We start from the raw sequence: 15,621 nt of genomic DNA, 5'->3' as shown, positions 1-15,621 counted from the left end.
TCTAGCTTTTTGGCTTTTTAACAATATTTGGCAGTTTTAGATTGGTCAGATTAACCAACGGGCCAGGTCGAATTGGGCTATTTATAAAACAGAAGTCATTACTATAGAGGGGAGGAGGGGTAGAGGACGACCGAAATTGACTTGGGATGAGAGGATTAGGCATGATTTGATAGACCTAAACCTCTCCGAGGACATGGTTGAGGATAGGAATTCGTGGAGAAGTAGAATTAAAGTTAAGGATTTTTAGAGAGAATTGAATACCTTAGGGCTTAGACTTAACTTATTTAGTCCACATACCATAATGGTATTTCCCTTGCATATATTATTATTATTATTATTATTATTATTATTATTATTATTATTAGCTTTTATATAGCTGTTAAACTGTGATCTTATTATTAATATTATATAATAATATTAATATTAATATTAATATTATTATAATTAGTAGTAGTTTTTATATAACTGTTAAAATTTGATTTCCTTTATTTTGCTTTATTTTCCTTTATTTTGCTTCATACGCATGTTCTTAGAGCCGAGGGTCTCTCTGGAAGCCACCTCTTTATTCCTTTGGATAGAGGTACGGTGTGCCTACATCCCACCCTCCCCAGACCCTACTTATAGCTTTGCTGTCGGTGGGATTTTACTGGGCATGATTGATTGATTGATTGAAGTCTTTAGTTGCAAATTTGAAGTTCAAACCTTTATAAAAAAAAGTCAATAGAAAAAGAAGTCTTAGTAAACATTGAAGTGACAGGTTTAATTCTCCAACTAAATTGAAGCTTCTGAAAAGTAATCTAAGTGATTAGTCATCACACTGTAAATGATTTCTCAAGTTAAACTTCTTAAATTTCTTTTAACTGGGTTTTATTACTTGAACTATAAAAAAGGAGCATTTAGGTGGTCTGTTAGGCAGAATCTGAACTACGCGCAATCCATTACACCCCCACTGATGATTTTGTGAATTTTACAGGTCTTGGTAAAACAGACTTGAAGATATGACGGGCGATTCTCAATTCAGTTTATTGGTTTGGTTTAATCATGAGATTAGTGAACAGTGATGTGTATTATTAGATCATGATTTAGAATGTTGCACTGGTAAACAATCAGAGAGCTTTTAAAAGTTTTTTTTTTAAGATTATAAGATGGTTGCTTTCAACTTAAAAGCATGACTATTGGTTGTATATTTTGCTTGATTCTTGTAAATCATTTTTTTCCTCAAGTATTTGTAAGTTTAGTTTTATTGTAGCCATCAGCAACACGTTATCAAAATTCTTAAGCAGATGGATTTGACATTGTTAATTTTATGGAAGCTAACTATTTAATAAATGATGGAAAGAATTTATAATATTCATCATTACCCGTATGGTAAGGCGATATTGAGATGCTTTGTCACAAAAAGTAACCTCAATCCAAGATTTTAATATTCTATTTCTTCATGTATATAAAAAATTCATCAAGTATTTGAAAATGACATGAGGCTCACAATTTGCTATTGTAGATGTCAAAAGAGAAGTCAAAATCATCTTACAAGCGTTAAATGGCCACACAAATGTGGTTCAATTATGATCTATGCATTTGCTGTTATGGAGTAAGTTTTGTTATAAATTTATTATTAGTTTTTAATTACCTTTAATGTATTAAATTTCAGAATAATCGAATTAATGGGAAAGTTGACTTGAACACGGGTGTTTCAGGCTATGCGAGGGTGGTAAGTTACTGGACCGGATTCTGTCAAAATACATTCTCACTATTCTACATGCTAATCTATAATTTGTTATTGTTTTCCCTGTAACACTCGAACCCAAGTGCAGTTAACCGGTTCGGTAAATGGATATTATTTTGGCTATACGACTTTACGAACATAAACCCGTATAGTGAACGAACTAATATGTATGTATGTATGTATGTATAAATCTAAACAAACTTCTATATAAAAAATTAAATTAAAATTAAGCAAAGTAAAATAGTAGTAGTAGTAATAATAATAATAGAAACAACACATACATTATAAAAGCATGTGTAATACAATAGATCAAAATATGCTCAAGTATATAAATTATGAATGAATATGAACAAATTTTCTTATAATAAATTAATTTAAAACAAATAATTTCACTAATATGATTGCAAAATGACTAAAAACAAAACATAAAAAAACCCGCGTAACACGCGAGCTAAAAGCTAATATATATATATATATATATATATATTGGATTTTAATTTTATTGTAAGGAACTTAATAATATACATAAAATTTGATGATGAAAGAGTTTCACAAATAAATGATATGTTATAGCCCGATTTGAAAGATATATAGGTTTGGTGAGACCCATGACACGCTTATTTTTTATACTATAAAATTGTTTTTCTAATTATAAATAATATCTTTTATAAAAAAACATATATTAAATTTTAGTATATCCCTATTTTATAGGATTTTTATATCAAATATTTGGTGAGATTAATTTTTAATTTAATGAAGTATTATAATCCGTTTAAAGACTATCTGGGTTTAATGAGAGTCATACCTGTTAATTCGATAACATGTAAGAAGAATTTTTTTTCCCTTAAATGAGGGCCTTATATTTTGAGGGCGACCAACTATAACTAATGCAAACCTAATATAGCGTATCAATTTATGACACGGATCTGTTAACACGATACTACACGACACGAGTTTTAACAAGTTTGAGTTTAAGTTTAACAGGTTTCGTATCTGAAACAGGTTGACCTGTTTAAGACATGTTAGTATTCGTGTCCTAACAGGTTAAAGACCTGCTAACTTGTTAGTAAACTGTGTAGATTTTTAATTTAAAAATACACTCCTAAAGTCCTAAACCTAAAGTCATACTTGTATACGGCATTTCACTTATGTTCGTTAGAATCTGCTATTATTTTTTATTATGGATTATGTATTAATTAAGACTTTTGTGCTTGTTTTGAAAAGTTTTGTTTCATTACACATGCATTATTCATTGTATGTTTAAACAAGTCCCTCAACAAGTCTTAACAGGTTAACCTGTTACTAAACATGTCCGTGTTCGTGTTTGAAGAAAATGACACGATTAGTTATCGTGTCGTGTTCGGGTTTAATACCACAGATGATCGTGCCTTATCGTATCGTGTCCAACATGTTATGACAGCCCTAATAGAGCGTCTTAAGAACGAAAAAACAGTTTTTTGAAAAGAAACTAAAACATCACAGTCGAAAAGGAATCAACCGATAAAAGGAAAAAGAAAGAATCAGAATAAAACATCCAAAAATCCAAAGCCAACTTTGTTGGTATACAACCTTTGTAGGGCATCAAAATTTACATGTAAATTTATTGCTTATCGTTCACACAAGTGTGTATTTATGTATACTTCAAATTTCTATTATATAGTAGAGTTGAAGCCAGACCTCATAAAAGTGTAAATAACCAAATTTAAACACAGAACTGCTAAAATCGAATATACGTTAGTGATAAATAAACCACTCATATAGTCGGATAATCAATCTTGGAATGTTTCTATACAATCAAATAATAAAAATAGAATTCACCATTCAGACATTAATAATTTGTCCATTATATTAAGGGATTATAGAGTTGTCTAAGCGTTGACTAAACTCAAGTCACTATGAAAAACATGAAGTCCAATATTCAGGATATGATACAAAGGGATATCCAACAAAAATGTAATTATTAGAATACGTTGTCAAAACATATGAAGAACCAACAATCACATAAATAATGGGAGTTAGGAATGTACCATTTTAAGCTTAAGAATTGGGATGACCAGACCAGACCAGACCAGACCAGACCAGACCTTTGTACAACATTACCTAGCCATGTCATGTGCATTCAAGATTTCACCTTTATTTCCACAAGATTTCAAGAAAATCTTGGCACCTTTGACTACCATTGACTTTTCACCAGAAAACTACTCCTAGCATTATTATCAATCAATCAATGAATCAGATCCTGATCTATTAGAACCCTCTCTCCTTATCATTTGAATCAGATCCTGCACCACTTCTGACATTGGTGGCCTAAACTCCGGTTCCGCCTGCAATTCAAGAGAATAAATTTCAAACGGATCTTGTTATAAATACACCAGTGATGGCTTTGCCATCATTCAGGCTGTATGGCTTTGTCAGTTAGTAACCACATTCGAAGATACTAACTCATACAGCCCCTTATAAACCTCATATGACCATTTTCTCTATAGTTTGTCAATGGTGTCTGTATAGTGTCAGTGGCAGAGGTGTTAAACAGGTTGTGTTCACGACATGAACCCGAAAATTTTACACAAACCCGAACACAAAAATCGTGTCAGACGAATGAACCTGAACATGACATAAATATTCACAGATTGACACACACATGATCCTTTTAACCCGAAGTTTTTTATCTTTTATTTGCTTTATTTTTTGCAAATTATACATTTATACTTTAAAATTACAGTTTTACGATGGACACAAATGTATATAAAAGAGTTACATTTTTATTATACAATCTTATGTCAGTTTTTCCTTTTAAGTTTTAAGTACTGGCATAAAATTGCCAACTAGTTTAACTTATGATATAAAGCACATTAAAAAATAAACAAAAAATAAGCGAGTTAAACAGATCAACCCACAAACCCTTTGAGATGACACAGACACGACCTGTTTAGCTAAACGGATTCGCGAGTTCGACCAGAGACTGTTCCGAACCCGTACCCAAAACCGCAAATTTTGTTTTAGGTTATTGTCGTGCCAGAAATTCACATACCTAGTAAGTGGTGTTACTTTCGACGTAGCCTATTTTAATTCACTTTATAAATAATTAATAACGACTCATATATGACTACAACACTATACTATTACAATAATGATCGAACAAACCTGAACACAACGCGATATAATATCTGCAAAATTTGATAATGATTTGACAGGGTATTCTCCATTGAGAGAAGGATCAACCATCCTCGATAACGCATCGATATCGTGAAGTTGAGGTATAGCCCATCGCACAAGTAACTGCTCCCCACGGTGCCTTGTACTACAAGTAATCAACAAAAAAATAATATTAACCAACTAATTTGTTCATTCTTTTATTTATTTATTTACTAATAACTTTACCTGTCGTAAGACTTTCGGCCCGTTAGCAGTTCTAACATTACAACTCCGAAACTGTACACGTCACTCATGGAGGTGTAGATTCCTGAGTCAAATTCCGGGGCTCCATAACCGAAGGTTGATAAAAGTTGTCCTGACAACTGTGTGTTGTAAAAGTTAAGATTTCTAAAAAATATTGCCACATCAGATAAACGGGTCCCACAAATGACGTGATTTACCTGACTCACTATGCCACGGGTTATCAGAGGAGCCAAACCGCAATCAGATACGCGCACAGAAAGATCTTCATCAAGAAGAACGTTAGTGGATTTGAAGTTTCGATGAATAATAGGCGGCTCACAGAATTCGTGTAGATATCTGTAAAAAATATTAGATGAATATATAAAAAATAGATGTAAATATTTGAAATAACAGTATTAATCCTAGGGGTGTCAAACACCAGGTAGGCGAGTTGACCTCTGTAACTTTTTGTGTCAAAAACATAACCGTGTAATCGAGCACGGCCCGTTTAAGTCATTCATCTAAATGAATCAAACAGGTTGTAAACATGCTACATTTATATTTTTATTATTATTTTTTCTGAACAGCTAAATATTGTACACTATGGACCCTTTGTTGGGTTCGTAGGCCTTGTTGGCCCGGTTTATTATATGAAGTCAAAAGAGGAGACGGGTGTGGGCGGTCGGGCCCAAGCCCGGCCCGGTTTAGATTTCTTGCATAATAATTTACTAACCCTAGTTCAGTCTCTATATAAACAACATTATGTACTTGTAATATTTGTCACTCAATAAAGATATACCTAGTTGCCACCCGTGGACGTAGGTCAGTTTAGACCGAACCACGTTAAATCCTCGTGTTCGTTTATTGCTTTCGTGTCGTGTTCAGTTTCGTGTGTGCGTTTAATCCTAACAAGTGGTATCTAGAGCTTAGGTTCGGATCACGCGAAGAACACGTTGAACCAGCCGAGTCGCCGCCAAACCATCCAGCCGCCGCCACCCTACTGCGCTAGGGTTCCGCCGCCGCTACGGTTCTCCGATTGTCGTTAGGGTTTACGCCGCCGCTGTTTCGCCGCCTCTAAACCCAGCCCGACGATCGCGACTAGGGTTCAGTCCACCGCCATACACCACCGTAAGCCAACGCTTGTTGTTTTTTGAGTTGCAGAAGATAGGGTTGATCTAGGGTTTCGTTTTTTTGGCAGCCGCCAAATTAACCCAGCGGTCACCGGGTTCGTCTTGTTGGTCATCAGTTCGATTAGGGTTTGCCGGCAGTAGCGCCGCCACCCTATTACCGATTTGTTCGATCGTCATTCAAGAAGCATCAACCGCTAAAAGTCGTGTCGGGCAGTCTAGCCGACAGAACTGAGTAACCAGCTGCCGTTACGGGTTTGTGGTCGAAGTATAAGTGTGGTAGCCGAGCAGTGAAGCCGGCCTGATTACCTGTTATCGCTGATCAGCCTAACCAAACCAAGAACAAGTTGAATCAGGATTCTATTTTTCATTGAAGAATCGTTGTCAAGTCAGAAGAAGCGTTAAAGAAACGGAGAACCAGTGCCAACCGCGTTTGTCAGGTTTATCGTTTCAGTTTAAAGTTTCGGTTTCTGATTTTCAGTTCGATATTCCGCTGCGTATAAATAGGTTGATTGTTTAACAGATTTCAGTAGAACAGTCGTTAAGTTCAGGCTCGTGTTGCTGTGTCTGTCTCTGTTTTTATCCAGTTTTTCGTTTTAGTCATTGTTATGGCAGAAGACGGAAAGGTTTCGATACAGAAGTTTGACGGACAGAAGTTCGGTTGGTGGAAGATGCAGATTGAGGCACTACTTTGTCAGAAAGACTTGGATGTAGTGCTTGAGGATGAAAAACCAGAAAAGTTGTCAGAAGCAGATTGGAAGAAGTTAGACAAGAAAGCTAGGGCTTGTATTACTTTGTCGTTGTCGGAAGATGTGGCGTTTAACATCATGAAAGAAACCACAGCCCGTGGTATGATGGACGCACTATCCAACATGTATAAGAAGCCTTCGGCAGCGAATAAGGTCTATCTTATCAGAGAGCTAGTGACAACTCGAATGAAAGAGGGTGGGTCAGTTACAACTCATATCAATAATCTTAATTCGATCTTATCCCGCTTAGTGTCAGTTGACATTAAGTTTGATGATGAAGTTCAAGGCCTCTTGTTATTATCCTCTTTGCCCGACAGTTGGTCGCAAACAGTGACTGCAGTTTGTAGTTCGTCTACAAATATTACTTTCGATGGGATTCGAGATCTGATTCTGGGAGAAGATTCAAGACGCAGAAGTTCAGGTGAATCATCAGGCAATATGCTAGTCACAGAAGGTAGAGGTAGGGGAAAACAGCGAGGCAGTGGGAGCAGGAAGAGGAGTCAGTCTAAGACTCGTAAGGATATTGAATGTTGGGGTTGTAAAGAGAAAGGACACTTCAGGAATCAGTGTCCGAATGGTAAGAAAGAGGTGAACGTTACAGAAGACGACACAGATGACGGGGTCAGTAGTGATGAGGCTTTGGTTTGTAGTGTTGAGAGTAGCGTTGATGCTTGGGTGATGGATTCTGGTGCATCGTTTCATGCCACTCACTGTAGTGAAACGATGAAGAATCTTAAATTTGGGGATTTTGGAAAGGTTCGACTAGCGAATGATGATATTTTAGAGGTTACGGGTATGGGAGACGTTGATTTGATAACTTCAGCCGGTACTTCTTGGACTTTGAAAGACGTGAGGGTTATTCCAAGTTTGAAGAAACGTTTGATTTCAGTTGGGCAGTTGGATGACCAAGGGCACGATGTTAAGTTCGGGAATGGGCAGTGGAAAGTAGTCAAAGGGAATCTCGTGGTTGCTCGTGGCAAGAAAATGGGTTCGTTGTATATGGTCGATATGTCACCGAAAGGAGTGGATCCAGTTTTGGTGAAAGACAAAATCCGGTTCACAGAATCTCGTGGGCAGAAGAAGGTTCGTTTTGCAAGTAACAAACCCAGAGCCAAAGTGAAGATTCAGGATGAACGAGCTAGGAAGGTTAAATCAGTTGGGGGACATCGTGACAGTGGGAGCACAGATCGTGTTTCAGTTACAGTTCCAGGTCGACAGTGGATTAAGAAAACCAGTATTCCAGCTGTAAAAGTCTCTCCAATGAATTACTTGCTGAATATGGAGAGTGTTTGTTCTCAGGTTATCTCAGGATCCGGTAGTTCGTTACAGTGGGAGCCGGTAGGGACAGAGAACGGGTCAGGGGCAGTTTCAGCCATGACTGACGTGTTGGAGCTCCGGGGAGCTTCAACGGGCCTTCAGGTTAATTGATGAGAAGGCGGTGGCAACTAGAAGAAGTTTAATGTTCAGATTACAGAAGTACAATCAGGAGTGCAGACGAGAGTACTCAAGGCCTCCGAGTGGGAGATTGTTGGGTTCGTAGGCCTTGTTGGCCCGGTTTATTATATGAAGTCAAAAGAGGAGACGGGTGTGGGCGGTCGGGCCCAAGCCCGGCCCGGTTTAGATTTCTTGCATAATAATTTACTAACCCTAGTTCAGTCTCTATATAAACAACATTATGTACTTGTAATATTTGTCACTCAATAAAGATATACCTAGTTGCCACCCGTGGACGTAGGTCAGTTTAGACCGAACCACGTTAAATCCTCGTGTTCGTTTATTGCTTTCGTGTCGTGTTCAGTTTCGTTTGTGCGTTTAATCCTAACACCCTTGACCACCAAATTCACACCCAAACCACCTTACCCCCCCACCCAATACACACACACACACTAATGTGGGAATGGCTTGGTGGGTTGTGATATTGGGTTAAACAGGTTTTAAATGTGTTGGTGTGTCGACCTGTTTAATTAAACAGGTCAAACATGTCAACCCGAGCACGACCCGTTTATTAAACAAGTTACATATGACAACCCAAAACCTGAATCTTAACACGACCCACGCAATATTCAAGTCAAAAACAACGCTAGCCCAGAAACAGTAAAACTGTAGCCCGAACACGACCCTTCTATCTTTTCATCTAAGCGAGTTAAACAGGCTGTAAACATGTATATAGGTTGGTGGGTTGAAATAAATGGGTCGTAAATGGGCTGGAAGGTGGACCTGTTTAACTAAACGGGATTACCATGTCAACCAGAACACGGCCAGTTTATTAAACAGGTTACATATAACCCAAAACCTGAATAGTAATTTATGCTGAAAAATAACCCTAGCCCAGAAACAGTAAAAATCGTGTAACCCGAACCTTATTCGTTTAATGTATCCATCTAAACAAGTCAAATGGGTAAATGTGTTAAATGGGTTGGTGGTGTAAGAGGGTAAATGATAGGTAGCCGATTCGAGATGGCTAATCTCCCAAGATAGTGACCCTTTGAGCGGGTTAGACTCCAAAGAAATAGAGAGAACAAGACATAATTTACTTCTTAATATTCTTAAACTTGCAATGACTTTTATAGGCTACATGTAAAAGTAAAACCGAAAGGAAATGTAAAACTAACATGAACATGAACTAAACCACTAACCTAAGATAACTTCCCACTAACATAAAATAAACAAACTAATAATGATATTAAAATAACACTAATTAAAACAAAAGGTTGCATGGTGATTGTGAGTTAAGGCCAAAGGGTCTTGCATGTACGCATGATAGTGGGCACGTATCAGTAAAACACTTCTTGATTTCCATTCAATATAGGGTTACAATATATAGAGATAAATAGGCCCGTGGGCTCGATACTAAACCCTAATACTACAGGTTCCAATAGGTGGGTTGAAATGATTGGGTTAAACGGGCTGACAGATCGACCTGTTTAATTAAACGGGTTGGTGGAACGACTCAAACACAGCCCATCTAAACAGGTTACACGGGTTAAACAGTTTGTAAATGGTTTGGCTGATCGACTTATATAGTTAAACAGAGTAAATATGTCCACCTGAACACGACCCGTTTAACTTTTTAGTCTAAATGAGTCAAAGAAATTAAAAACATGTTAAATGAGTCGGTGAGTTGAAAGAAATGGGTTAAACGGGTCTTAACTAAGTTGGCGGCCGACCTGTTTAATTAAACGGGTTGGCGGACCAACCCAAACATGGGTTGTAATAAATGGGTTAAAGATCGACATGTTTAATTAAATAGGTTAAACATGTCAACCCAAACAAGACCTGTTAAACCTATTCATCTAAACGAGCCAAAAATGTTATAAAAGTGTTAAATTGATTGGCGGGTCGAAATAAATGGGTTAAATGAGTCATAAACAGGGACCTATTTAACTAAACAGGGTAAGCATGTCAAGCCGAATGGCGAACGCGACCCATTAACTAAACATGTTACATGGGTTGCAATAGTAAATGGGTTGGCAGGTCAACCCGTTAAATTGAGCGGGTTAAACAAGTTAACCCAAGTACCCAACGCGAACCGTTTAACAAGATTAGTACTCGACTTACTCTAAAGCTCGTGCGGCTCCAAGTGCCATTCGTATACGCGCACTCCATGGAAAATTCTTTTTAAATTCATCATCCAAGTGTAACGCATCTTGAAGGGTCCCGCTACAGCAATACTCGTAAATTAATAATCTTTGACCGTGCTCCGAACAGTAACCCATGAGTTCAACAACGTTAGCGTGTCGAATTTTATCGAGATTATTAACGAGCTCAATAAATTCTTCCTCCTTTTGTTGACTAATTACCTTTTTGTCCAACTTCTTCACTGCAAGAAACTGAAGTAAATCACAGAATACGTAAGTTTTGCAGCTTTGGAAAACAGGTCAAACGGGTAAAACATGTCAACATGTTCTAAAATACGTCAATGAGTCAAACGAGTCGTCAAACCTCTCATACTATTTCATTAAAAGAATTGGATAGTTATTATAATCATATTTGAGAGACAAAATAGTAATAAAAAATTTTAAAAATCTTGAGCAAAATCAGCTTAAAAGAAAACAAGTCAAATGAGTTATACGTATCTTTATTCTTAATGCATAAATTCCTCATAAATCATTTTTATTCAAAAGAATTATACTATTATTGAAACATTACGACTTTTGTAAACATACTTGACACACACACTAGTACACTACTAAGTACTAATGCGGAAAAGGTGTTCATATCGACCCACTTTTATCACTAAAGAGTCGAACCGGTAAAAACAAAAATCGGTAAAAAGGTCAAAAGAGTCAAACGAGCCGTAAGCCGCTCATATTGTATTTATTAAGCATAAAGCAACCTTTTTAAATCAACTTATCTATAGTTAGTTTATAATTAAAAAACGTTGAAAAGAGTCAAAACAGTCGGTTAAAAAGTTGAGCAAAGTCAATTTAAAAAGGAAACGAGTCAAATGGGCCGACATATTTTAATTTTATAACACAAACGAGTCATTTACAACTGAATAACACAAATTTTGCAAACATAAAACACATACCATTGATAGAAAAATTAAATGATTCAGGTCAACCCGACCCGTTAGTCAACCCAGTCAAAGTCATACCTTTCCATCTGGAAGTTGTGCCCTGTAAACACTCCCCACCATTCCAGCACCAATAAGATTATCTTGCGAAAAACTGTTTGTATATTGTTGAAGAGACGCGATCGTGTACGATTTGACATGCGTTTTAGGCAAGGTAGGCTTTGTAGAGGGTCCCGCCACCTCAACAGGTACAATGGGCTCCACAATAACTTTTTCGTGAGGTAGGTTAACTGGTTGAGGTAAAGTAGGCGGTGGCGGTGGCGGTGGTGGTGGAGGCAAGGAGTCTATGTCAAATCGACTCATGTCTATCTCCACACTGTCCTGTTTTGGTATAGCAGCCAGTCTTTGTATATTCATGTCGTTATCGGTTTGTGGTTTTACACGCGGAACTGACGGTGATCTTGACGGTGGCGGTGAAAGTAACCGTTGTTTTTCCTCTTTTGGCGGGGCAACTGCCGCCGCCTTTGGAACTGCTCCAAAAATTAAGGATTCAGTGTAAGAAAAATAGGCGTAAACGAGCAAAACTGAGTCGGAGCTCGGATCATGAGTAGTTTTGAAGCTCAAGCTCGGTTACTATTTATCACATGTTTTATTTGTATATGCTAATAACTACTTTTCATGAATTTATTACAAGGGGATCGGCTCATTAGGGCTGTAAACGAGTCAAGGCTAGCCACATGGACTTCCGCTTGGCTCGTTTACAAACTGAGCCGTGGCTAGCTCCGCTCGTTTATCTGTAACGAGCTGATATGTTGAGCTCATGCCCGGCTCATGCAACTAACAGGCCGCGAGCTTTTTGAACAGCCTTAGGCTTGTTAACGCACCTAAAAATACAAATAAAGTTTGAATAATAAATAAATAATGAAAAAACCTTTATCAACTTGACTGGTAGGCTGAGCAAAAGGAGCACTGTCAATATGATACTCTCGGTTACCCGTATCTGGAGCGATCTCGTGTCGTTTCGGTATCAAACCTGGGTACCGTTTTCTTCGGTGACATTTAGGCGAAAACAGTAAACAAATCAACACCAAAACAATAAGCCCAAACACAGATGCTATTGATACCCAAACAGTCTTTTTAGCACTCCATGATTTCCTGGTAGTGGTGGAGTTGTGATCCTGTGTGGACGCAGGACCACTGGCTTGTTGTGGTCCTTGTTTACCGGGTGTTTGTTTAGGTGATGGAAAGAAAGGTGTTCCCGAACCTGTGGGGGTGTTTGGGTACGGGGATAACGGGGGAGCGGTTGTTGAGTTGGTGTTGAATGGATTCCTGTCTTTTTTGAAATCGGGTATGGACAGTAGTTTGTCGGGTATTGGGCCGTTGAAGAGGTTGTTTTCTATATTTCTGTTTAAGAGGAAAAATAATAAGTTAATGAAAATACATAGAATATAATTAAGTTCTGTATTCGTCTATGTGGTTTCGTTCCCGTAGTTTAGCCATTTTAACTAGTTCAGCCCAAACGAATTTAATAAACAGGGGTGTTTTGGTCATTCTTGTGAGAATTAGCAGAAAAAATCTAACATAGATAGTGTTGTGGACGAAAATGGTTAAAAACTGAAACCCAAGTGACTTAAAGGGTTGATGGTTTCAATTTTGGACTGACGTAGTTTAAATGGCCAAATTTTAGGGACGAAAACAGAAATTAACTCTATAAATGAACATATAAAGTTGAAGGTGATTTAGAAGCTTACAGATCACGCAATGGAAGATCTTCTAGAACATCAAGTGTTCCTGAAAGCTTATTGTTCTGCAAATGACTGCACACACACGTGTTAGTTTGACTTACGGACTGGCGTAGTTGAAATGATATAACTATTGTTAACATATTTGACATACTTATTATTTATAATGAACTTTCATTTTTGGAGAAAAATATTTCAGGTCTAACTCGACCCAACCTGTACAAAAAGTTATTTGTTTGACATGAAGCTATTTTGACCCGATAAATAATGTGAATAATATCAGCACATGTGACGAATGTGTGTTGTTGATAAAATGATTACTCACAATGTAGTTAAAGAAGATAAACTTGATAACGATGAAGGTAATTCTCCACTCAAACTATTACTGGATAAATCTCTGCAAAGTTAAAAAAAATTTTAAAAACATCTAGAAAATGTGAAATTAAGTTTGATTCTTTCAAGATTATGAAACTTACAAGTTGACCAAAGCAGTTAAGCCTTCAAACGAATCCGGTATTTCGCCAGATAAGCTGTTATCATTTAGAGACCTGATTTGCAAGAAACATGACATGTAATTAATGGTAATGATGTAAATCTTTAAACAGAATTGGGATTATTTTCAAAATGCAAACCAATCCGACCAGTTTGAGACAACACAAAACCAAAATATACACAATAATAAGTAAAACGTGTCAAAATAGTAGGGATGTGAATTTATATGACACGAGTTTGCGCGTTTGGATGTAGTCTTTATAAGGGTTCTGGTCAGTTTTGGGCCGAGCCTTCATGTTGGCCCATATTTTAGCCAATTTATAATTTGAAAAAATGTATTTTATGTCATATCTTAAAAAGGTTTTGTATTTTCTGCCGAAAGAGATAGACATCAAGTTTACATAATTTAATATGCTAGAAACAAAAAGATAAAAAGAATTTGGGGTTAAACTGGCCGCGTTCATGTCAAACTGTGAATATTCGTGTCATGTTCGGGTTCACTTATCTGACATGTCCGTGTCGGGTTCAACCCACAAACACGACCTGTTTAGCATCCCAGTAATAAGCCACTACTATATAAGCAAACAAATAAATGAATAAAACTTACAAGGCAGATAATTGTGCTAAAGAGGATAAAGTATCCGGTAAGCTTCCAGTAAAGTTATTATCTGCAAGAAAGCTGCCAAAGGTAAAGATAATCATATGCTTACCATACAACAAATATCAAAAACAAAAGGAAAAACAATTTATCAGACAACATATCTTACATAGTTGTGATGGTAACAGGAAAAGATGTTGGTATGCTACCCCCAATCAAATTATTGCTCAAATCTCTACAAAAACATATCATCCTTTATAAAGCAAGCTACCAATATACATACAAGGAAAATCATTACGAGGGGTTACTTACATGCTTTGGAGAGAAGTAAATGATCCTAGGGTATCCCCTAATTGACCTCCCAAATTAGCACCAATCACAGTTCTACATAAATGTCACAAGAATATCAACTCCCAAAATAATAATAATAATAATAATGAATTTAGTTAGTAGCATACATGGATATAATGTTGGTTTTTGTTTCGTCACACGCAACACCTTGCCAGGCTTCCGCACACGGGTCACCCGCGCTAGCCGTCCACCCCGGGAGAGCAGGGGATCCCAGTGCAGCATATAAGTTATTAATCGCACTAACTGAAACCATTATCGACAATCAAACAACAACAACAACTATAATATTCGGTACATGAAGCAGATCTAAAGTAGTAACCGTCAGCAGGATTAGTAGCCAGAGAAAGTGGAGCCACAAAGATCAACACAAGTCCCAGAAGCACCGACAAGTAAAGTAGATCCATTGATCCTTAATTTAACCTGTGCAAACATGAATTATTAATTAATGGCATTGGATGATGAAACTAGGTAGCAACATTACATACTCATCTGGGTTTGACTGAATTTAGACTGTGAGTGGGTGTGTTGTGTCTGTGTGTGTGGAAGTCATACATATCTGCTAAGCTACACAAAGTTGTCTTTGTAAGAAAAAAGTGAAAATGGTGGGCGCACGCGGGGAGGTGGCGCGTGAGAGTCTTGGCCAATTATTATTAAGTGTTGCATTTTAATAAACTATTAATAAACCCGCGCGATGCGACGGGGTCGGTAATACAGCTAAGCTAAGCTAAGCTAGCTGTACAAAGTTTTTGATCATTGTCTAGAGTAGATATTATTATATATATATTTTTATGTAATAAATAATATTTTTTACAAATTTGAGAGAATCATAACATACAGACTTGAAGGCTAAAGTAAAAGATATAAATGGGTAAAGTAGGTCTTTGTTCGCCATTTATTTCTTTGTGACTACCGTCCACTAAACCATATCTTCATAATAAATTT

At 37.1% G+C, this 15,621-nt stretch overlaps 1 protein-coding gene across 1 annotated transcript; it reads right to left on the bottom strand.

The window, feature by feature from the left end:
• Positions 1-3,873: 3,873 nt before the first annotated feature.
• Positions 3,874-15,178, bottom strand: LOC143605224 (protein STRUBBELIG-RECEPTOR FAMILY 3-like). Its single transcript, XM_077081426.1, has 15 exons — positions 14,999-15,178; positions 14,787-14,922; positions 14,641-14,712; positions 14,498-14,563; positions 14,338-14,409; positions 13,715-13,786; positions 13,564-13,635; positions 13,248-13,313; positions 12,428-12,900; positions 11,578-12,026; positions 10,539-10,810; positions 5,323-5,461; positions 5,108-5,244; positions 4,871-5,027; positions 3,874-4,050 (listed from the first exon to the last, which is right to left on the bottom strand). Exons 1-15 carry the CDS (start codon positions 15,081-15,083, stop codon positions 3,943-3,945), a joined length of 2,376 nt encoding a protein of 791 aa, XP_076937541.1. The 5' UTR covers positions 15,084-15,178; the 3' UTR covers positions 3,874-3,942.
• Positions 15,179-15,621: the final 443 nt, after the last annotated feature.

This window comes from Bidens hawaiensis, unplaced genomic scaffold, assembly GCF_021521415.1.
Source record: "Bidens hawaiensis isolate Kalapana, Puna unplaced genomic scaffold, B.hawaiensis_p1.1 tig00068731_1, whole genome shotgun sequence".
NCBI lineage: Eukaryota > Viridiplantae > Streptophyta > Magnoliopsida > Asterales > Asteraceae > Bidens > Bidens hawaiensis.
The sequence above is the reverse complement of the archived record's forward strand: the minus strand, read 5'-3'. Positions and strand labels throughout refer to the sequence as shown.

Coding starts and splice junctions, on each gene's coding strand:
- LOC143605224 (XM_077081426.1), bottom strand. CDS start 15,083: ATGGATCTACTTTACTTGTCGGTGCTTCTGGGACTTGTGTTGATCTTT. Junction 12,901..13,247: donor GATCTTCCATTGCGTGATCT/GTAAGCTTCTAA, acceptor CCTCTTAAACAG/AAATATAGAAAACAACCTCT. Junction 5,462..10,538: donor GGAGCCGCACGAGCTTTAGA/GTAAGTCGAGTA, acceptor TATTTTTTACAG/ATATCTACACGAATTCTGTG.